The following is a 24,469-nucleotide window of genomic DNA, read 5'->3' on the forward strand; positions in this document are numbered from 1 at the left end:
CCAGCTGGGCCCCACGGAAAGTGTTGACCACCAGCTGGGCTCCCTCGGGAATGTTAACCACCACCTGGGCCCCACGGGAGTGTTGACCACCACCTGGGCCCCACAGGAGTGTTGACCACCAGCTGGGCCCCACGGGAGTGTTGACCACCAGCTGGGCCCCACGAAAAGTGTTAACCACCAGCTGGGCCCCACGAGAGTGTTGACCACCAGCTGGGCCCCACGAGAGTGTTAACCACCAGCTGGGCCCCACGGGAGTGTTGACCACCAGCTGGGCCCCACGGGAGTGTTAACCACCAGCTGGGCCCCCACGGAAGTGTTAACCATCAGCTGAGCCCCACGGGAGTGTTGACCACCAGCTGGGCCCCACGGGAGTGTTGACCACCAGCTGGGCCCCCACTGGAGTGTTAACCACCAGCTGGGCCCCCACTGGAGTGTTGACTACCAGCTGGGCCCCACGGAAAGTGTTGACCACCAGCTGGGCTCCCTCGGGAATGTTAACCACCACCTGGGCCCCACGGGAGTGTTGACCACCACCTGGGCCCCACAGGAGTGTTGACCACCAGCTGGGCCCCACGGGAGTGTTGACCACCAGCTGGGCCCCACGAAAAGTGTTAACCACCAGCTGGGCCCCACGAGAGTGTTGACCACCAGCTGGGCCCCACGGGAGTGTTAACCACCAGCTGGGCCCCACGGGAGTGTTGACCACCAGCTGGGCCCCACGGGAGTGTTAACCACCAGCTGGGCCCCACGGGAGTGTTAACCACCAGCTGGGCCCTACGGAAAGTGTTGACCACCAGCTGGGCCCCCACTGGAGTGTTGACCACCAGCTGGGCCTCACGGGAGTGTTAACCACCAGCTGGGCCCCACGGGAGTGTTGACCACCAGCTGGGCCCCACGGGAGTGTTGACCACCAGCTGGGCCCCACGGGAGTGTTAACCACCAGCTGGGCCCCACGGAAAGTGTTGACCACCAGCTGGGTCCCCACTGGAGTGTTGACCACCAGCTGGGCCCCACGGGAGTGTTAACCACCAGCTGGGCCCCACAGGAGTGTTAACCACCAGCTGGGCCCCACGGAAAGTGTTGACCACCAGCTGGGTCCCCACTGGAGTGTTGACCACCAGCTGGGCCCCACGGGAGTGTTAACCACCTGCTGGGCCCCTACGGGAGTGTTAACCACCAGCTGGGCCCCCACTGGAGTGTTGACCACCAGCTGGGCCCCACGGAAGTGTTAACCACCTGCTGGGCCCCTACGGGAGTGTTAACCACCAGCTGGGCCCCCACTGGAGTGTTGACCACCAGCTGGGCCCCACGGGAGTGTTAACCACCTGCTGGGCCCCTACGGGAGTGTTAACCACCAGCTGGGCCCTCACGGAAGTGTTAACCATCAGTTGGGCCCCAAGGAAGTGTTGACCACCAGCTGGGCCCCCACGGTAGTGTTAACCACCAGCTGGGCCCCCACGGAAGTGTTAACCATCAGCTGAGCCCCACGGGAGTGTTGACCACCAGCTGGGCCCCACGGGAGTGTTGACCACCAGCTGGGCCCCCACTGGAGTGTTAACCACCAGCTGGGCCCCCACTGGAGTGTTAACCACCAGCTGGGCCCCACGGAAAGTGTTGACCACCAGCTGGGCCCCCACTGGAGTGTTGACCACCAGCTGGGCCCCACGGAAAGTGTTGACCACCAGCTGGGCTCCCTCGGGAATGTTAACCACCACCTGGGCCCCACGGGAGTGTTGACCACCACCTGGGCCCCACAGGAGTGTTGACCACGCCCTGGGCCCCACAGGAGTGTTGACCACGCCCTGGGCCCCACAGGAGTGTTGACCACCTAACTCTTGTAAACATTCTTAAATACAAATATATTCCGAGCTCATGGACCACTAAATTTAAACAAATAATAAATAAATTATCCTAAATGGTACCGGCTAATAAGCCTACAAGTATTTTATTTGTACAAATTCACTAGCAGCTCCAGTCTCTCCTCTAATTATCAGTTAATGAACGCCGTAAGTTGTTACAAGGACAGAGCTAACATAAGAATTCTATACTTTAGTATAGAAGCAACACGTATTCCCATGACGTTCTAGCAGGCACTTAAGTCAAGCCATTGTGTCAGCGCAGAGGCCGTAGCTATTCTGGGTTTCCAACCCTATATGTGATTCAGGGCTGCCAATCCTACATATGATTCAGGACCGCCAACCCTACATGTAATTCACCCAAAACAATCATATACATATAACTGGCCATTCAAGCCACTTATTAATAAATAAATAATAATAAATATGTTTATTCAGGTAAGGTACATACTTACATACAAGTGATGTTACATTAATGGATTGATATATAGATAGAGCTAGTACATACAATGCCTAAAGCCACTATTACGCAATGCGTTTCGGGCAAGAAAAACTATTAATAACTATTATTAACTAATACATCAATTAAGATACACAGTGAAACACAATAATTGTTGACAATGACTTTCTATACTAAACAAAAATAGAAACAAGCAATGGTAAAGGGAGTATATATATATACAAATCTTCAATGGACAAGAAAATTAAGATTAAATAGCTTTATCAGATGATAACATTTGATACAAGCATCATAAAAAGATATGTACATGTTGACACTACAAAATGACAAACCAACATAATGAGCAATGTACATGACAGCCTTAAAATAACAGTTCACAAGCTGTACAAGCTATAAAATAACAGGACAAGCTAGTTGAACATAAAGCTGAGAGTGGCAGAGAAGCGGTACGAGAATGACATTGTATGCGAGGCTATGTCCGAGCTAAACCTGTTTTTGCTCATAATTTACACAACGTTTCGAACCTACAAGGTTCATTCTCAATTGAAGAGTGACGAAGCATGAGGAAACATCTGCTTTATAACACATGAGCGAGACATATGTGTCGGCGCGGTCCGTGATTTTACCACCAGTATCCCTGGATATTTAAGGTGCAGAGACCTAAACATAGTTTTGAACCCAGGCAGTGTACAGCAACGCTTGATCAGCAATTCCTAGTGAGTTATTATTGCGTTAGATAAGATAAATAAAAAGATCGATGCCTTGTGGCAACATCAGTGCCACCAGTGGGGGAAATCACCCCACCTGCCCCCGAACCCCTGGTAACGACTTCATAATGGTCCATGATGGACCGAAACATCGTTGTTTCTTAATTTTCTGATGTACGTAAACTATTGGTAAAACCTTGTTGTGGCACCAAGTGGGCCTCCAGACTCCCAGTGGACTTGGTAGAGATCTGATTGAATAGCTTGTCATATCATGGCCGAGTGGGCTAAGGCTAGCGTCTGGGAGTCGCTAGGATACTGGTTCAAATACCTGCATTGCTCCAAATGATTTTCTTAGTACTAAACATTATGTATATTCAGCCCATCTCCCCTAAGGTTTCAAAAAGTCAAGAAAACGGTTAACTTAAAGTGTTCTCTCCTAACCTAACAGACCAAAGGTAACAAAATAGAAAACGGGACAGTATGTCACTTTCGCGAGCCACTTCCATTTTCTAGTACAACAATTTTAGGCCTTAGTAACCCATACGAGCGAAAAGGGACGTTCTTTTTAAGAGGACAGGTTGGTATATTATGCTATATACATTACAACATGATACAGTGGTTAATTAATAAGTGCACAAGCTATATACTGTATTAAACACTAAAGGTGTGAAGCTTAACCCAGAATTAAATTTATAGGAATTTTCATGTATCTGTAATATAACTCATGGTCACCACACGAGAAACAAATATATCTTTGATATTCCTAGAGTGAGACTCAACTAAAGCAGAAATGCTAAGCATATCAAGGGTCCCAAAATGTGGAATGACCTCTTAAACGTTGTTAATTAAATGACACAAAAATATTTACTTAATATCATGTAATTATTATCATATAATCAATTCATCTAACTAATTTCACTGACATTTTTCCTCATAATAAGTTATTTGTGATAATCTTATCTTAAATTATTTTATTAATAATTATTTCCTTTTCTTCATTGTCATCTATTTTTTTAATTTCATTTATAAAGTGTTTACTCGTGTCCTTAATTATCGTTGTTTAGTTTGTGGACTTTTCTGGACTTGCTTAAATTTAGATTTTGAGTGAGAAGTAAATGTTGCCTTTCAATGTTCGATGTGTTTAAGTACATATTAATGAGAAATATTGTTAAAATGTACTAATAATATATATAATAAAAAAATAAATTTTCATATTTATTTATTTTTTTTAATTAAAAAATTATATAATAAAAAATAAAAAAATAATAAAAAAAATGTAATTAACATTTCTCAACTAATAGAATATGAAGCACAAGAATAATCCTCTGTGTTGAACACATGGTAAGTGTTCATGTGAACTCATGAGTGGACTCATGTCTTTAATGACCCTTGTTTAGTTGTAAGTGTTTACTCATGTACTTAATGACCCTTTTTTAGTTGTAAGTGTTTCATGTCTGAAACATGAAACATCACACCCCGGCAGTCGCCCCTCAAGTCCCCTCACGACGACAACGGGCCAGAAAGGGAAGAGGAATGGACAGGGTTAGAGGTCTGTTAAACATATAGTTCAGTGGTTTATTGAACATCAACCACAGAAAGTGATTCATTGATTGAAACCGCAGAAAGAAAGCCTAGGAGTGTTCCAGAGGTGCCTTGTCATGAAGCAGTGTTCATAGGACGATTTGCTTTTGATGAATCACAGTATAACTGCCAAGAATGCAAAGTTGCTGAAGAACTTGCATAAGTGCTTCAGGAGACCTGGCTTAGCTCTCTGGGGTATTTTCTCAATACTTGTGGCAGACGAGGCTAGGATTCAACAAGCATTTATGCAACTACTTAGGAACTTTTAAATCTTTTCTCAATCTTAGGCAGCTTTCTTACATTTGCTAAACTGTTAATGAGCTCCGAAACACTAAGAGGTATATAATTAATATAATATGGTTGAATATATAATAGGCAGACATCAGAAAACGAAGAAACTACGACGTTTCGGTCCGTCCTGGACCATTATCAAGTCGTGTAATCATTTTCTGATGTGTGGTTTGGATATCAAAGATGTATAGGCTCGTAAGTGGTTGCATAAATGCTGGTTAAATCCTGGCCGTTTTCGTGAGGCAAATTAAACACGCGTGGCAGGCCGCTTTTATGGAACAATTCTTAACACTTCCTGTGGAGAAGCTTCATGATGGTTATGGCATCATCTCTACATTTGAGAGCCGAGCTGGTACTCTCATTGGATTTCAAGATATACTTCTTCAGAAAGCCCAGAGAGTTGCGGAGGTGGCGGCCTCTTGGGTGAGGGTACATTACAGCGGTGTCTACAACAAGGTCATGAATCAGTTTCAATCGTAGAAGGTCGTGGTTTAGGGAGTGGCCCACGAGAATGGTTTTGCTCCCGAACAAAGACAACAGCTTGGATTGTACATCTTGAAGGTTCGTCGTAACACCTTGGAATTGTGTGGCAGTGAGTCCAGAGTGCTCCGTGTTGTAGTCTACGATGTTCTCAGGTTTCACAAGCGTCTCATAAACCACTTGGTAGTCAGCGTTGACCACAGAGATTGCCCCCACTTCCGTTCCCTCTGTGGTGTAGATCATCTCACAGTCCAAGGCATAAATGGATTTTTCATCACTATCACTTTGCTGAGTGTGGCAAAATCCAGTAAGATTATCAAGATCTATATCTGCTGTTACGTGCTGGGATGCTATCTTGCAGGGGGCGGCATTACTCTTTTGGTGACAACAGCGATAGAGCTTAACGGGGCCAAAATGTCTGCCAAAATGGTATCGACACACACTGGCGATCAGTGGACGTCCTTCATCATCAACACGGTACACTGTATTGCACCGAATACATTTGCGTGTGTCAGCTGTCGGGATGAGAGGGTATAGGGAAACCACATTGCTTATCCGAGCCTTACCGCTTCCCTGGGGATGAGGCCGTGGATAGCTGTATCTAGAAAGGCCCGCTTCAGACAGCTTCAGTCGTAATGCGCGGTCATATAGTGTTCTATCTTGTGCCGCCATATCTCTCTTCACTCCCTCGGATGTTCTTCACCTGAAATAAAGTTAATTACATTGATTTAATGTTTATGATAATGTAACAGTGCAAGTGTTTTGCACTCTTTCAGGTATAATTGTGGGTTGTAATTGTGGGTGTGTATGTGTGTGTTGCGTGTTAGTCGAGAGTGTGGTGGTAGTGGGTTAGGCAGAGGAATTGACTAGCTACAATCTGCTGACATGGTAGTACTTTGGTTGGTAAGGATCAGTTTTGTCTGTCTCAGTCCTTATTTGGGACATGAGGAATAGTACAACGCCCCCCCCCCCCCCAATTGGGGCGTGGCAAGGAGCGGATGTATTTGCCTTGTCTGGCAGTTTAGAGAGAGAGTCAGAGGGAAGCTCTTTCATAAGGCAGCTCTCTCATCAGCCAGCCTCTCCTGCAATCTTCACCCTAGGCGGGTGCCAGTCACTCACTAGGGTGCATCCATCTGAGTTGTGAGGTAAGAGCGTCAGTATTGCTTGTTTTGACCAGGAGTGTCTTAATGGTGACGAGTGTAGTCTAAACCAAGAAGCCAATGTATGGTTGAGGATGGGTGGATTGGTGGATTTCTTGGGTTGATTAATTCAATGTTAAATAGTAACTTGACTATTAAAGACTAGAGATCAATCAAATAATTCAATCAAATAAAGATGGTAAAGTGAGGGTCGTGAGGGAGGAGGGAGAGAGTGCGTGAACGTGTGGCCAGAGTCAGTGTGGCGCGTGCCAGCACCTCTCCAGCCTGTGGATTATTTAAGAATTTATTCAGTAACTAACTGTACCCGCCACGCATTGCTGTGGCTCAGTCTGGTTAAATGGAAAGGAAAGAAAAGAGAAAGCGCACGTTTCAAATATGTTTAATTTCACAATGCTTGTGGGTATACAATATGTTTTGTTGTTCCATTGTCTGTGGAGATATAGAGATTGTCTGGTTTGCTGACTCTAGAACACGCAACATATAATTGTCCTTATGAGAAGCATTCCGTGTCTAGATCTAAACTGCACAATTCAAAAGATTGGCCCTGAGCTTTGTTGATGGTGATTTCAAATGCCAATCGAATTGGAAATTACAATATCTTAAATTTAAATAGCATATCTGTTGGAATCATAGGAATGCAAGGAATGAGGACATCTTCACCTTTGAAAGGTCCTGTCAAGATTGTGGCTTCTACGACGTTGCTGATTAATTTTTTTACTGCAAGGAACATGGTGTTGCAAAGCTTAAGCTGATTGATATTTCGCAACATGATAATTGGCACGCATATTTTCAATTGCCACACGTGTGATGATCCCTGGCAGATCGAGTGAATTAAAAAATTCTGTTGGATAACTAACCACTTCATCTGCTTTCTCAACAGTGTCGACGGACTTTTATCGAGGAATTACAGGTAATGTTTGCCTGAAATCTCCTGCAAGCAATATTAATGCGTTCTCAAATGGTCTGATGTTTCCACGCAAATCTTGCAATGATCTATCAGGAGCCTCAAGCGATTTTTTTGTGGGCCATTGTGCATTCATCCCAAATGATAAGTTTACATTTCTGCAATACATTTCCCATGCCGGATGCTTTGGAAATGTTGCACCTGGGAGTTTCAATGAATCAATGGCAACTTCAATGCCGAAGTAGCAGTTCTTCCACCTGGTAACAATGTCGCAGCTATTCTGGAAGATGCAAGAGCTAAGGTTATGCCATTTTGGGATCGAAATGCTGCCAGAATCAATCTAATTAGGAAGGATTTACAGTTCCTCCTGGCGCATCTAAGAAGATTTCTCTAAACCTGCTATTGACAGTTTAAATTATTTGACTGTAAATGCCTTTTCGCTCAAGCGTTAGCTTAGGAATATTTGATTGCACATATGACAACAGATTACTCATGTTGTAATTTTGTTCACGACACAATTCTACATCAAATGAAGCAGCAGTAGATCGATTCGGTGATGGCATTTCCAATTGATTTAGAACTTTGTTCACGAATTCTAAGCACAAATCTTCATTCATTACCAATGCTTTGTTTGTAGATTTCTGCTGTGAAATCCATGTTCATATTTGATTTTTCCTTCATATTCGACGGATAATATCTTCAGCCATGTGTGATTTATATTTCTCCCATAACTCTGTTAGAGATGAAGGAGAGCAGGCGGTCAATATGATTGCAAACAGTGCATAAATTTGATTTGGATGTGACGTGATGGACGCATCATTAATGCATACATCCCAGTGTCGGTCGTTCTCCAATAAATTCCGAACTTGACATGCACTACGGAAAGTGGTATGTGTTACGCCGTTGACAAATCTCAGTGGCCAGAAAGACGTTGGACCGGGCACATTTACCAACAGCATGTGAAGAAAGAAGCATTCATCTTGACTGGGATGCACGGTGTACAGTCTGCCTATCGTAATTTATTTGAGTATGCCAAGTTGTCCGTCGACTTGGTCTCCTCGCTTGCGTCATTCAAATGATTTTCTACTGGCAATCAATGTGTAATACATATGCACTTCTGAATACAGCAGTGTTTTCGCAAACGCGTCATTTTGACATAAAGTGAAGAAAGCAGTTAACATTGTAGCCGGTGAATTCATAGCTGTTTGTTGTACATTTGCAGCTGTGAAATAAACGTGTTGTTCATTTTCTTGTTTTCAAAACCAAACCAAAAAAACTAACGAAATATTTCAATACAAACGGAGATCAATCGACACAGCTCAATTTCACCACCAATTGCACTAAAAATAAAAAGAACAGTTAAAAAAACTAAATGAAAAAATGAAAAAAAAAAAATAAGTTATACCCACGATGTAACGGGAGCCCAAACCTTTAACCTCACTACTGATTAAAAGCTGGTCGTTATTGAAAAAAGTTAAAGAAAATATATACAGAAACCGGAGTTCTGCAGAGTAACCTAGAGTACAATCACTCGAGATCCAAACGTTTGACCATTCTGATATCACGAACTCAAGAGATATTGTCTCCTCCAGATTAAACTGCAACTCTGAATATTTGCCGCCACCACCTGCTAAGCCTGAGTAAATCTCTCAATTGATGGAAAGCAGGATACCATCAATTAAGCGTCCCGTGAAATTCTATCCCCAATGAAATGAAAAGGAGGGCTAAGCTTTACGTTAATGTAGAGAGTAGAGCAAAGGGATTATCTTTATTAATTAAGTAAATATTTATTGGTTTGCATGAGAAGACTAGGTGTGGACATTTGTCTTGCATTCAAAAATAATGTGAAAATAAAACAGAAAGGAGAATACCACTAAACCAAAATAAATTCTATAATTATTTATTAAATCAAAATTTGGCATCCAATTAATATTTAACAAATTCCCTGACTATAGCCCTATTTAATGGAGGCACTGAAAATCCTATAGCAATAGCAAAGTGGATTCCTACCATATACCAAACTCAAGAAAAACAGATACCTTAATACCACGGCCTGGCCTGATGTTCGCCGGCTTTGGGAGGGGTCTTGTCTCCACTGGAAGTTCAGATTACACTGAATAATCCTCGTTCTACCAATTGTTGTTACAGATTCAGCTACTCGGAACAAGTTCCAAGTAGCACGGGCTATGGTGAGCCCGTAACTTACCTCGCACAGGAGCGGGGCAAGTAGCACAGGTTATGGTGAGCCCGTAGTGGACCTACCTGGCACAAGAACGGTGCATGTAACACTAAACATGTTGTTGTTGTTTCAGATTTAGCTACTCAGGACGAAGTGTCCATGTAGCACGGGCTATGGCGAGCCCGTAGTTGACTTTGGTTATACATGCTAACCTTTTTCCTGTGATATTTGGGTCTAAGTTTAAAATGGAGGAAGGGGATTTCTCCTTTTTCCCTGCTTATTTATCGCTTTTGTTTTAGTGCACTGGTTTTAATCTTATTAATATTATCTTGGTGGCGGATGTAGATGCAGAATGCTCACTAATGAGTCCCATTCCTCAACGGCTTTTCTAATCATTGTAGTCGCGGTGGAATGTGCATCTAATGCAGCTGCTGTCGTTGGATCAATGTTGAGTTTGATGCGCAGGGCTTCAGTAGCTTCACATTCCAGTAAGTAGTGCAATAGTGGCGCTCTGCTTCTGTTTCACAGATGAGACACTCTTTAACTATTGGGTTCATTACCTCCCAGCAGCACTTGTAACCAAGTCTGAGTCTGTGTATGGCTACTGTAATGTGTGGATATCTTTTTGCCAGGCTTGAAAGAGGAGTAACCAGTGGCTTGTTCGTACCATATCGCAGTGGATCTTCTTACCGCTACTTTGGCTCTGTGGCGACTTTTGATAGTTGAGAATATTTTCTTCTTGATTTGCTCCTTTATCTGTGAGAAACTTGGAGGTATTTGAACCTGTACAACAGGTAGAGCAGTGGCAGTTTTTGCTAGTGAGTCTGCCGATTCATTACTATCTATGCCAAACACTAAACATGTTGTTGTTATAGATTCAGCTACTCGGAATAAGTTCCAAGTAGCACGGGCTATGGTGAGCCCGTAACTTACCTGGCACAGGAGCGGTGCTGACACTAAACAGTTTATCCGTCTTACTTATATTCGCATTTGAGTGAGGTGATATGGTGCAACAGTTCTGGATGAAGTGAAATACAAGACAGAACACGAAACTATGGGTATTAGTTGGATATGAGAGCATAAGAATAGAAGTAACTGCAGAGGGCCTATTGGTCCATACTTCCCTCTTGATGCTTCTATATTGGTTCGGAGTCTTGAAGTGGGTAGAATATAGTTGTGCATTAATTGGCTGTTGATTGCTGGTGTTTGACATATATATATATATATATATATATATATATATATATATATATATATATATATATATATATATATATATATATATATATATATATATATATATATATATATATATATATATATATATATATATATATGTCGTACCTAGTAGCCAGAACGCACTTCTCAGCCTACTATGCAAGGCCCGATTTGCCTAATAAGCCAAGTTTTCATGAATTAATATATTTTCTCTAATTTATTTTCTTATGAAATGATAAAGCTACCCATTTCATTGTGTATGAGGTCAATTTTTTTTTATTGGAGTTAAAATTAACGTAGATATATGACCGAACCTAACCAACCCTACCTAACCTAACCTATCTTAATAGGTTAGGTTAGGTTAGGTGGCCGAAAAAGTTAGGTTAGGTTAGGTTAGGTAGGTTAGGTAGTCGAAAAACAATTAATTCATGAAAACTTGGCTTATTAGGCAAATCGGGCCTTGCATAGTAGGCTGAGAAGTGCGTTCTGGCTACTAGGTACGACGTATATATATATATATATATATATATATGCGAACAAGCCTGAATGGTCCCCAGGACATATGCAACTGAAAACTCACACCCCAGAAGTGACTCGAACCCATACTCCCAGAAGCATCGCAACTGGTATGTACAAGACGCCTTAATCCACTTGACCATCACGACCGGACATAATGAGGTGATAGCCGAGGCTATATGAACCACCCCACCGCCGGCACTCGGATAGTTATCTTGGGCATAGCATTTTACCAAATCACCTCATTCTTTGGGGCACACGTGAGGAACACAAATGCGAACAAGCCAGAATGGTCCCCAGGACATATGCAACTGAAAACTCACACCCCAGAAGTGACTCGAACCCATACTCCCAGAAGCATCGCAACTGGTATGTACAAGACGCCTTAATCCACTTGACCATCACGACCGGACATAATGAGGTGATAGCCGAGGCTATATGAACCACCCCACCGCCGGCACTCGGATAGTTATCTTGGGCATAGCATTTTACCAAATCACCTCATTCTTTGGGGCACACGTGAGGAACACAAATGCGAACAAGCCAGAATGGTCCCCAGGACATATGCAACTGAAAACTCACACCCCAGAAGTGACTCGAACCCATACTCCCAGAAGCATCGCAACTGGTATGTACAAGACGCCTTAATCCACTTGACCATCACGACCGGACATAATGAGGTGATAGCCGAGGCTATATGAACCACCCCACCGCCGGCACTCGGATAGTTATCTTGGGCATAGCATTTTACCAAATCACCTCATTCTTTGGGGCACACGTGAGGAACACAAATGCGAACAAGCCTGAATGGTCCCCAGGACATATGCAACTGAAAACTCACACCCCAGAAGTGACTCGAACCCATACTCCCAGAAGCATCGCAACTGGTATGTACAAGACGCCTTAATCCACTTGACCATCACGACCGGACATAATGAGGTGATAGCCGAGGCTATATGAACCACCCCACCGCCGGCACTCGGATAGTTATCTTGGGCATAGCATTTTACCAAATCACCTCATTCTTTGGGGCACACGTGAGGAACACAAATGCGAACAAGCCTGAATGGTCCCCAGGACATATGCAACTGAAAACTCACACCCCAGAAGTGACTCGAACCCATACTCCCAGAAGCATCGCAACTGGTATGTACAAGACGCCTTAATCCACTTGACCATCACGACCGGACATAATGAGGTGATAGCCGAGGCTATATGAACCACCCCACCGCCGGCACTCGGATAGTTATCTTGGGCATAGCATTTTACCAAATCACCTCATTCTTTGGGGCACACGTGAGGAACACAAATGCGAACAAGCCTGAATGGTCCCCAGGACATATGCAACTGAAAACTCACACCCCAGAAGTGACTCGAACCCATACTCCCAGAAGCATCGCAACTGGTATGTACAAGACGCCTTAATCCACTTGACCATCACGACCGGACATAATGAGGTGATAGCCGAGGCTATATGAACCACCCCACCGCCGGCACTCGGATAGTTATCTTGGGCATAGCATTTTACCAAATCACCTCATTCTTTGGGGCACACGTGAGGAACACAAATGCGAACAAGCCTGAATGGTCCCCAGGACATATGCAACTGAAAACTCACACCCCAGAAGTGACTCGAACCCATACTCCCAGAAGCATCGCAACTGGTATGTACAAGACGCCTTAATCCACTTGACCATCACGACCGGACATAATGAGGTGATAGCCGAGGCTATATGAACCACCCCACCGCCGGCACTCGGATAGTTATCTTGGGCATAGCATTTTACCAAATCACCTCATTCTTTGGGGCACACGTGAGGAACACAAATGCGAACAAGCCTGAATGGTCCCCAGGACATATGCAACTGAAAACTCACACCCCAGAAGTGACTCGACTTTTTGTGTGACTTTTTCAGTTGCATATGTCCTGGGGACCATTCAGGCTTGTTCGCATTTGTGTTCCTCACGTGTGCCCCAAAGAATGAGGTGATTTGGTAAAATGCTATGCCCAAGATAACTATCCGAGTGCCGGCGGTGGGGTGGTTCATATAGCCTCGGCTATCACCTCATTATGTCCGGTCGTGATGGTCAAGTGGATTAAGGCGTCTTGTACATACCAGTTGCGATGCTTCTGGGAGTATGGGTTCGAGTCACTTCTGGGGTGTGAGTTTTCAGTTGCATATGTCCTGGGGACCATTCAGGCTTGTTCGCATTTGTGTTCCTCACGTGTGCCCCAAAGAATGAGGTGATTTGGTAAAATGCTATGCCCAAGATAACTATCCGAGTGCCGGCGGTGGGGTGGTTCATATAGCCTCGGCTATCACCTCATTATGTCCGGTCGTGATGGTCAAGTGGATTAAGGCGTCTTGTACATACCAGTTGCGATGCTTCTGGGAGTATGGGTTCGAGTCACTTCTGGGGTGTGAGTTTTCAGTTGCATATGTCCTGGGGACCATTCAGGCTTGTTCGCATTTGTGTTCCTCACGTGTGCCCCAAAGAATGAGGTGATTTGGTAAAATGCTATGCCCAAGATAACTATCCGAGTGCCGGCGGTGGGGTGGTTCATATAGCCTCGGCTATCACCTCATTATGTCCGGTCGTGATGGTCAAGTGGATTAAGGCGTCTTGTACATACCAGTTGCGATGCTTCTGGGAGTATGGGTTCGAGTCACTTCTGGGGTGTGAGTTTTCAGTTGCATATGTCCTGGGGACCATTCAGGCTTGTTCGCATTTGTGTTCCTCACGTGTGCCCCAAAGAATGAGGTGATTTGGTAAAATGCTATGCCCAAGATAACTATCCGAGTGCCGGCGGTGGGGTGGTTCATATAGCCTCGGCTATCACCTCATTATGTCCGGTCGTGATGGTCAAGTGGATTAAGGCGTCTTGTACATACCAGTTGCGATGCTTCTGGGAGTATGGGTTCGAGTCACTTCTGGGGTGTGAGTTTTCAGTTGCATATGTCCTGGGGACCATTCAGGCTTGTTCGCATTTGTGTTCCTCACGTGTGCCCCAAAGAATGAGGTGATTTGGTAAAATGCTATGCCCAAGATAACTATCCGAGTGCCGGCGGTGGGGTGGTTCATATAGCCTCGGCTATCACCTCATTATGTCCGGTCGTGATGGTCAAGTGGATTAAGGCGTCTTGTACATACCAGTTGCGATGCTTCTGGGAGTATGGGTTCGAGTCACTTCTGGGGTGTGAGTTTTCAGTTGCATATGTCCTGGGGACCATTCAGGCTTGTTCGCATTTGTGTTCCTCACGTGTGCCCCAAAGAATGAGGTGATTTGGTAAAATGCTATGCCCAAGATAACTATCCGAGTGCCGGCGGTGGGGTGGTTCATATAGCCTCGGCTATCACCTCATTATGTCCGGTCGTGATGGTCAAGTGGATTAAGGCGTCTTGTACATACCAGTTGCGATGCTTCTGGGAGTATGGGTTCGAGTCACTTCTGGGGTGTGAGTTTTCAGTTGCATATGTCCTGGGGACCATTCAGGCTTGTTCGCATTTGTGTTCCTCACGTGTGCCCCAAAGAATGAGGTGATTTGGTAAAATGCTATGCCCAAGATAACTATCCGAGTGCCGGCGGTGGGGTGGTTCATATAGCCTCGGCTATCACCTCATTATGTCCGGTCGTGATGGTCAAGTGGATTAAGGCGTCTTGTACATACCAGTTGCGATGCTTCTGGGAGTATGGGTTCGAGTCACTTCTGGGGTGTTAGTTTTCAGTTATATATATATATATATATATATATATATATATATATATATATATATATATATATATATATATATATATATATATATACATATATATATATATATACATATATATATATATATATATATATATATATATATATATATATATATATATATATATATATATATATATATATATGTCGTACCTAGTAGCCAGAACGCACTTCTCAGCCTACTATGCAAGGCCCGATTTGCCTAATAAGCCAAGTTTTCATGAATTAATTGTTTTTCGACTACCTAACCTACCTAACCTAACCTAACCTAACTTTTTCGGCTACCTAACCTATAAAGATAGGTTAGGTTAGGTTAGTTAGGGTTGGTTAGGTTCGGTCATATATCTACGTTAATTTTAACTCCAATAAAACAAAATTGACCTCATACATAATGAAATAAGTAGCTTTATCATTTCATAAGAAAAAAAGTAGAGAAAATATATTAATTCAGGAAAACTTGGCTTATTAGGCAAATCGGGCCTTGCATAGTAGGCTGAGAAGTGCGTTCTGGCTACTAGGTACGACATATATATATATATATATATATATATATATATATATATATATATATATATATATATATATATATATATATATATATATATATATATATATATATATGTCGTACCTAGTAGCCAGAACGCACTTCTCAGCTTACTATGCAAGGCCAAATTTGCCTAATAAGCCAAGTTCTCCTGAATTATTATATTTTCTCTAATTTTTTTCTTATGAAATGATAAAGCTACCCATTTCATTATGTATGAGGTCATTTTTTTTTATTGGAGTTAAAATTAACGTAGATATATGACCAAACCTAACCAACCCTACCTAACCTAACCTAACCTATCTTTATAGGTTAGGTTAAGTTAGGTACCCGAAAAAGTTAGGTTAGGTTAGGTTAGGTAGGTTAGGTAGTCGAAAAACAATTAATTCATGAAAACTTGGCTTATTAGGCAAATCGGGCCTTGCATATTAGGCTGAGAAGTGCGTTCTGGCTACTAGGTACGACATATATATATATATATATATATATATATATATATATATATATATATATGTATATATATATATATATATATATATATATATATATATATATATACATATATATATATATATATATATATATATATATATATATATATATATATATACATATATATATATATATATATATATATATATATATATATATTATATATATATATATATATATATATGTCGTACCTAGTAGCCAGAACGCACTTCTCAGCCTACTATGCAAGGCCCAATTTGCCTAATAAGCCAAGTTTTCATGAATTAATTGTTTTTCGACTACCTAACCTACCTAACCTAACCTAACCTAACTTTTTCGGCTACCTAACCTAACCTAATCCATAAAGATAGGTTAGGTTAGGTTAGGTAGGGTTGGTTAGGTTCGGTCATATATCTACGTTAATTTTTAATACAATAAAAAAAAATTGACGTCATACATAATGAAATGGGTAGCTTTATCATTTCATAAGAAAAAAATTAGAGAAAATATATTAATTCAGGAAAACTTGGCTTATTAGGCAAATCGGGCCTTGCATAGTAGGCCAAAAAGTGCGTTCTGGCTACTAGGTACGACATACATATATATATTTATATATATTATATATATATATATATATATATATATTATATATATATATATATATATATATATATATATATATATATATTATATATATATATATATTATATATATATATATATATATATATATATATATATATATATATTATATATATATATATATATATATATATATATATATATATATATATTGAAATAATTGATTGAAAATAAAGAAAATCACTCGGCCTATTAGGCAAATCGGGTCTTGCATAGTAGGCCGAGAAGTGCATTCTGGCTACTAGGTACGACATATATATATATGTCGTACCTAGTAGCCAGAACGCACTTCTCAGCCTACTATGCAGGGCCCGATTTGCCTAATAAGCCAAGTTTTCCTGAATTAATATATTTTCTCAAATTTTTTTCTTATCAAATGATAAAGCTACCCATTTCATTATGTATGAGGTCAATTTTTGTTTAATGGAGTTAAAATTAACGTAGATATATGACCGAACCTAACCAACCCTACCTAACCTAACTTAACCTATCTTTATAGGTTAGGTTAGGTTAGGTTAGGTAGCCGAAAAAGTTAGGTTAGGTTAGGTTAGGTAGTCGAAAAACAATTAATTCATGAAAACTTGGCTTATTAGGCAAATTGGGCCTTGCATAGTAGGCTGAGAAGTGCGTTCTGGCTAGGTACGACATATATATATATATATATATATATATATATATATATATATATATATATATATATATATATATATATATATATATATATATATATATGTCGTACCTAGTAGCCAGAACTCACTTCTCAGCCTACTATTCAAGGCCCGATTTGCCTAATAAGCCAAGTTTTCCTGAATTAATATATTTACTATAATTTTTTTCTTATGAAATGATAAAGCAACCCTTTTCTCTATGTATGATGTCAATTTCTTTTTATTGGAGTTAAAATTAACGTAGATATATGACCGAACCTAACCAACCCTACCTAACCTAACCTAACCTATATTTATAGGTAAGGTTAGGTTAGGTAGCCAAAAAAAGCTAGGTTAGGTTAGGTTAGGTAGGTTAGGTAGACGAAAAAACATTAATTCATGAAAACTTGGCTTATTAGGCAAATCGGGCCTTGAATAGTAGGCTGAGAAGTGCGTTCTGGCTATTAGGTACGACATATATATATATATATATATATATATATATATATATATATATATATATATATATATATATATATATATATATATATATATATATATGTCGTACCTAGTAGCCAGAACGCACTTCTCAGTCTACTATGCAAGGCCCGATTTGCCTAATAAGCCAAGTTTTCATGAATTAATTGTTTTTCGACTACCTAACCTACCTAACCTAACCTATCCTAACTTTTTAGGCTACCTAACATAACCTAACCTTTTAAAGATAGGTTAGGTTAGGTAAGGTAGGGTTGGTTAGGTTCGGTCATATATCTACATTAATTTTAACTCGAATAGAAAAAAATTGACCTCATACATAATGAAATGGGTTGCTTAATCATTTCATAAGAAAAAAATTAGAGAAAATATATTTATTCAGGAAAACTTGGCTTGTTAGGCAAATCGGGCCATGCATAGTAGGCTGAGAAGTGCATTCTGGCTACTAGGTACGACATATATATATATATATATATATATATATATATATATATATATATATATATATATATATATATATATATATATATATATATATATATATATATATATATATGTCGTACCTAGTAGCCAGAACGCACTTCTCAGCCTACTATGCAAGGCCCGATTTGCCTAATAAGCCAAGTTTTCCTGAATTAATATATTTTCTCTAATTTTTTTCTTATGAAATGATAAAGCTACCCATTTCATTATGTATGAGGTCAATTTTTTTAATGGAGTTAAAATTAACGTAGAAATATGACCGAACCTAACCAACCCTACCTAACCTAACCTAACCTATCTTTATAGGTTAGGTTCGGTTAGGTAGCAGAAAAAGTTAGGTTAGGTTAGGTTAGGTTGGTTAGGTAGTCGAAAAAACATTAATTCATGAAAACTTGGCTTATTAGGCAAATCGGGCCTTGCATAGTAGGCTGATAATTAAGTGCGTTCTGGCTACTAGGTACGACATATATATATATATATATATATATATATATATATATATATATATATATATATATATATATATATATATATATATATATATATATATATATATATGTCGTACCTAGTAGCCAGAACGCACTTCTCAGCCTACTATGCAAGGCCCGATTTGCTTAATAAGCCAAGTTTTCATGAATTAATGTTTTTTCGACTACCTAACCTACCTAACCTAACTTTTTCGGCTACCTAACCTAACCTTTAACCTAAAGATAGGTTAGGTTAGGTTAGGTAGGGTTGGTTAGGTTCGGTCATATATCTATTTTTATTTTATTTATTTATTTATTTATTTATTTATTTATTTATTTATATACAAGAAGGTACATTGGGTTTGTGAGAATACATAGCATAGTACAGTAATTGCACTCTTGTAAAGCCACTAGTACGCGCAGCGTTTCGGGCAGGTCCTTAATCTAACAGATAATTTTAAGTAGGTAAATTCTATCACAATTAATAAAATGATAACATATACATTGCAAGAAAAAAAATGAGATGAGAGAGATTAGTAACTATATTAAAGCACATTGGTATATTAAAGCTCTGATTGATTACATTGACAGCTTGATTGGTAATTTAAACAAGATTAATAGACACCATACAACAGATTGACAGTACATATAAGAAGACAGCAATGATCGCAATGATAAAGATGTTCAGATTGGGTACATAAAGATTGGAAGATTTGGTAGCAATAGATACAGTGCAGTTTTAAAGCAAAAGGTAAAAAACTATGAAGATGAAATTAGGTACTTTTTAGTATTGTTTTTGAATGATGCAAAAGTTGGACAGCTTTTCAATTCAATAGGGAGTGAGTTCCATAGACTGGGCCCCTTTATTTGCATAGAGTGTTTGCACAAATTAAGTTTGACTCTGGGGATATCAAAGAGATATTTATTTCTGGTGTGGTGATAATGGGTCCTATTACATCTGTCCAGGGAGAGTTTCAGAGCAGGATTTGCATTTAAGAACAGGGTTTTGTAAATGTAGTTGACACAAGAGAATTTGTGGAGTGAGATTATATTTAGCATGTTTAGGGAGTTAAACAAGGAGGCTGAGTGTTGTCTGAAAGCAGAATTTGTTATTATTCTGATAGCAGATTTTTGCTGGGTAATGATGGACTTGAGGTGGTTTGCAGTGGTTGAACCCCATGCACAGATACCATAATTAAGATAGGGATAGATTAGTGCATAATATAGAGAGATGAGAGCAGAGCTAGGTACATAATATCTGATTTTGGAGAGTATACCAACTGTTTTAGAGACTTTCTTAGTTATGTGTTGTATGTGGGTACTGAAGTTAAGTCTCTTGTCTAGGAATAGGCCAAGAAACTTTCCATCATTTTTATTGCTAATGTTTACATTGTCTATCTGAAGCTGAATTGCATTTGTAGATTTGCTTCCAAATAAGATGTAGTAGGTCTTTTCTATGTTAAGTGTTAGTTTGTTGGTTGACATCCATAAGTGGACTTTCTTTAGTTCATTATTAACAACATTATTTAGTGTATGTGGGTTGGGGTTAGAGTAGATGAGGGTAGTATCATCAGCAAACAAAATAGGTTTCAGAATGTTAGAGACGTTAGGCAGATCATTGATGTAAATAAGAAATAAGAGAGGTCCCAAAATGCTGCCATGTGGCACTCCAACAGTTATTGGTAGAGTGGGAGAGGTTATATTATTGATGGCTACACATTGGTGTCTATCACTAAGATAGGATTGGATACAGTCCAGTGTATGCAGGCCTCGAATTCCATAATGAAGGAGTTTACGTAAGAGGTAATTGTGATTAACAGTATCAAAGGCCTTTCTCAGGTCAATGAAGAGTCCAATCGGAAACTCATTTTTGTCAAGGGCTGAGTAAATTATATCAAGGAGACTAATAATTGCATCGTTGGTACTCTTTTGGGAGCGGAAGCCAAACTGACAGAGGCTAAGAATGTCGAATTTTACGAGGTAGGAGTAAAGCTGTTTGTAGAAAATTTTTTCAAATATTTTTGATAGTATGGGTAGGTTTGATATTGGTCTATAATTGTTTATGTCTGCCGGATTACCTCCTTTATGAACTGGTGTTACTCTTGCTTTTTTAAGGATATCAGGGAAGGTATGACACTCAAGGGATTTGTAGAACAGCAGAGCTATAGGTGGGGCAATTATCTACGTTAATTTTAACTCCAATAAAAAAAATTGACCTCATACATAATGAAATAGGTAGCTTTATCATTTCATAAGAAAAAAATTGAGAAAATATATTAATTCATGAAAACTTGGCTTATTAGGCAAATCGGGCCTTGCATAGTAGGCCGAGAAGTGCGTTCTGGCTACTAGGTACGACATATATATATTTATATATATATATATATATATATATATATATATATATATATATATATATATATATATATATATATATATATATATATATATATACACACACACACACACACACACACACACACACACACGCGCGCGCACACAAGAGTTCTCAAATCCTTGAACATCCACCTGCACGCATAGCGTTTCGGGCAAGTCCTTAATCATAATTTTCCCCTGAATACGACCCGCTAAATCGTGTAACAACCAGGTACCCATTCACTGCTGGATGAGCAGCTGCTACAGTTAAGGATTGGCGCCCAGTCAATCCTCCCCGGCCAGAATACGAACCCAGGCCAAAGGGCTCGCAAAGCGCCAAGCGAGTGTTTTACCACTACGCCACGGGGACTGCTGTTAAGGAATCCATCCTTAACCGTTGGAACTATCTACAACCATGAGGACCATCCACAACCATGAGGACCATCCACAACCATGAGGACCATCCACAACCATGAGGACCATCCACAACTATGAGGACCATCCACAACCATGAGGACCATCCACAACTATGAGGACCATCCACAACCATGAGGACCATCCACAACCATGAGGACCATCCACAACCATGAGGACCATCCATAACTATGAGGGACCATTAATAACTATGAGAACACTATAACCTGGGAACCATCCACAATTATTGGGAACCATCCACAATTATTGGGAATCATCCACAATTATTGGGAACCATCCACAATTATTGGGAATCATCCACAATTATTGGGAACCATCCACAATTATTGGGAAGCATCCACAATTATTGGGAACCATCCACAATTATTGGGAAGCATCAACAATTATTGGGACCATCCACAGTCTTAGTGACCATCGATAACCAAAGGAACCATATATAACTGGGACCATCCATAACCATGTATGGTTTTGGAAGGGAAGCGCCCTTCGCCATTGCGACTAACCATACCAAAGGTTATCTATAACCATGGGGGACCATCCATAGTCATGAGTAACACCTATAACCATAGGGGCAATACACAGCCATAGGAGACCTTCCAACACAATGGGGACCAACAATAACCAAGGGAAAATACATTAGCACTGAAATCTCCCATAATCATTGGGGGGGGGGGGGGGGGTTCCCATACATAACCATGGATACCACCCATCCTATTGATACGATAAATACCATTTGAATTATCCATAAACATGGGACCATCCATAACCATATGAGTTCTATACCATATAGGGACCATCCATAAACGAACATGTGAGTTCTATAACCATGGGGACCATCCATAAACAAGTGTTTTATAACCATGGGGACCATCCCTAACCATGTGAGTTTATTACAATGGTAACCATCCATAAACATGTGAGTTCTATAACCATGGGAACCATTCATAAACATGTGAGTTCTATAACCTTGGTAACCATCCATAAACATGTGAGTTCTATAACCATGGGGACCATCCATAAACATGTGAGTTCTATAACCATAGTAACCATCCATAAACATACGAGTTCTATAACCATGGGGGACAATCCATAACTATGTGAGTTCTATAATCATGGGAACCATCCATAAACATGTGAGTTCTATAATCATGGGAACCATCCATAAACATGTGAGTTCTATAACCATGGGAACCATCGATCATATATAACCAGATTTCCATATCCATTGGAAACCTATAACCTAAGCGACCATCCACAAATATTGAACACTAACCAACAACCTTGAGGGACCATCATGATCTTGAGGACCATCAATAACCATGGAAACCAACCATAGGTATTGGTACCATCAATGAGGACCATCCATAACCATGGGGACCATCCATAACCATGAGAACCATCCATAACCATGAGAACCATCCATAACCATGAGGACCATCCATAACCATGAGGACCATCCATAACCATGAGGACCATCCATAACCATGAGGACCATCCATAACCATGAGGACCATCCATAACCATGAGAACCATCCATAACCATGAGGACCATCCATAACCATGAGAACCATCCATAACCATGAGAACCATCCATAACCATGAGGACCATCCATAACCATGAGGACCATCCATAACCATGAGGACCATCCATAACCATGAGGAGCATCCATAACCATGAGGACCATCCATAACCATGAGGACCATCCATAACCAAGAAAACCATACATAACTATGAGGACAATGCGTAATCATGGGGACCATGCATCCATAATCATGGGGACTATTATATCCACGGGAACCATCCATAATCATAGAAAACCAACTATGATCATGGGAAACCAGCTATAACCACGGGGAACCATCCATAACATTGGGTAACCATCCATAAGCATGGGGAACCATCCATAATCATGGGGAACCATCCATAACCATAGGTATCATTCATAACCAAGGGAACAATTCATAATTATAATAATTAACCATAATTACTATAAATACTTACCATAATTATCAAAAGCAGGCACCAAAGCGAGCAATATCAAACTTATTATTTTTATTTATATACAGGACCATTCATAACCATGGGGCACCATCCATAATCACGGTTACCATCCAACGTCACGTAACTGTTAATAGTGACCGTTACGTCAATTTCAGCCATGTAAAGACGACACTCATTTGTGATATTTAAGAAAATGTTAAAACTTACTGTAGTCTGGCAGCTGTAGTGACAAATGACGCAGGACTCCTGTAGTGACGCAGGATTTCTGTAGTGACGCAGGATTGCTGTAGTGACGCAGGATTGCTGTAGTGACGCAGGACTACTATAGTTACGTAGCGCTGCTATAGTGAAGGAGTACAGTGTACAGAGAGGACCAGACTGGTACTGACGAACAGCTAGAGCGCGGAGAGGCAAGACAGCGTACGCGTCCACCACCCGTACCTCTACGGTACACTGACGTGTACACCTTTCAGGTTTCCTGCCTGAACGTATTGCTGCATTTATGTTCCGCCCCTATGGGAGTTGGGGGCCAGATGGGCCCCGCCACTATGAATATGTTATCCACCAGTTCTTGGGCCCCACCACTATAGGACTACCCCATCCATGGGGGGAGGGCAACCCATCCATAGGTAAGAGGGAGGGACCTCCCATTCATAAAGGGCAAAGGACACCCCATTCACAGAGGGGGGAGGACACCCCATTCATAAAGGGGGGAGGACACCCCATTCATAAAGGGGGGGGGACACCTCATCCATACATATCAACTAATCTGATACGTCATTTTTTTTAGAGTCAATCTGT

General features: G+C 40.7%; 1 protein-coding gene across 1 annotated transcript; it reads right to left on the bottom strand.

Annotated features, from left to right (window-relative positions):
• Window positions 1-4,262: 4,262 nt before the first annotated feature.
• On the bottom strand, window positions 4,263-24,097 carry LOC138354637 (exonuclease GOR-like). Its single transcript, XM_069308995.1, has 2 exons — window positions 23,876-24,097; window positions 4,263-6,078 (listed from the first exon to the last, which is right to left on the bottom strand). Exon 2 carries the CDS (start codon window positions 6,045-6,047, stop codon window positions 5,181-5,183), a length of 867 nt encoding a protein of 288 aa, XP_069165096.1. The 5' UTR covers window positions 6,048-6,078; window positions 23,876-24,097; the 3' UTR covers window positions 4,263-5,180.
• Between the last annotated feature and the right edge of the window lie 372 nt (window positions 24,098-24,469).

The sequence above is a fragment of the Procambarus clarkii genome, chromosome 64 (assembly GCF_040958095.1).
Source record: "Procambarus clarkii isolate CNS0578487 chromosome 64, FALCON_Pclarkii_2.0, whole genome shotgun sequence".
Classification (NCBI taxonomy): domain Eukaryota; kingdom Metazoa; phylum Arthropoda; class Malacostraca; order Decapoda; family Cambaridae; genus Procambarus; species Procambarus clarkii.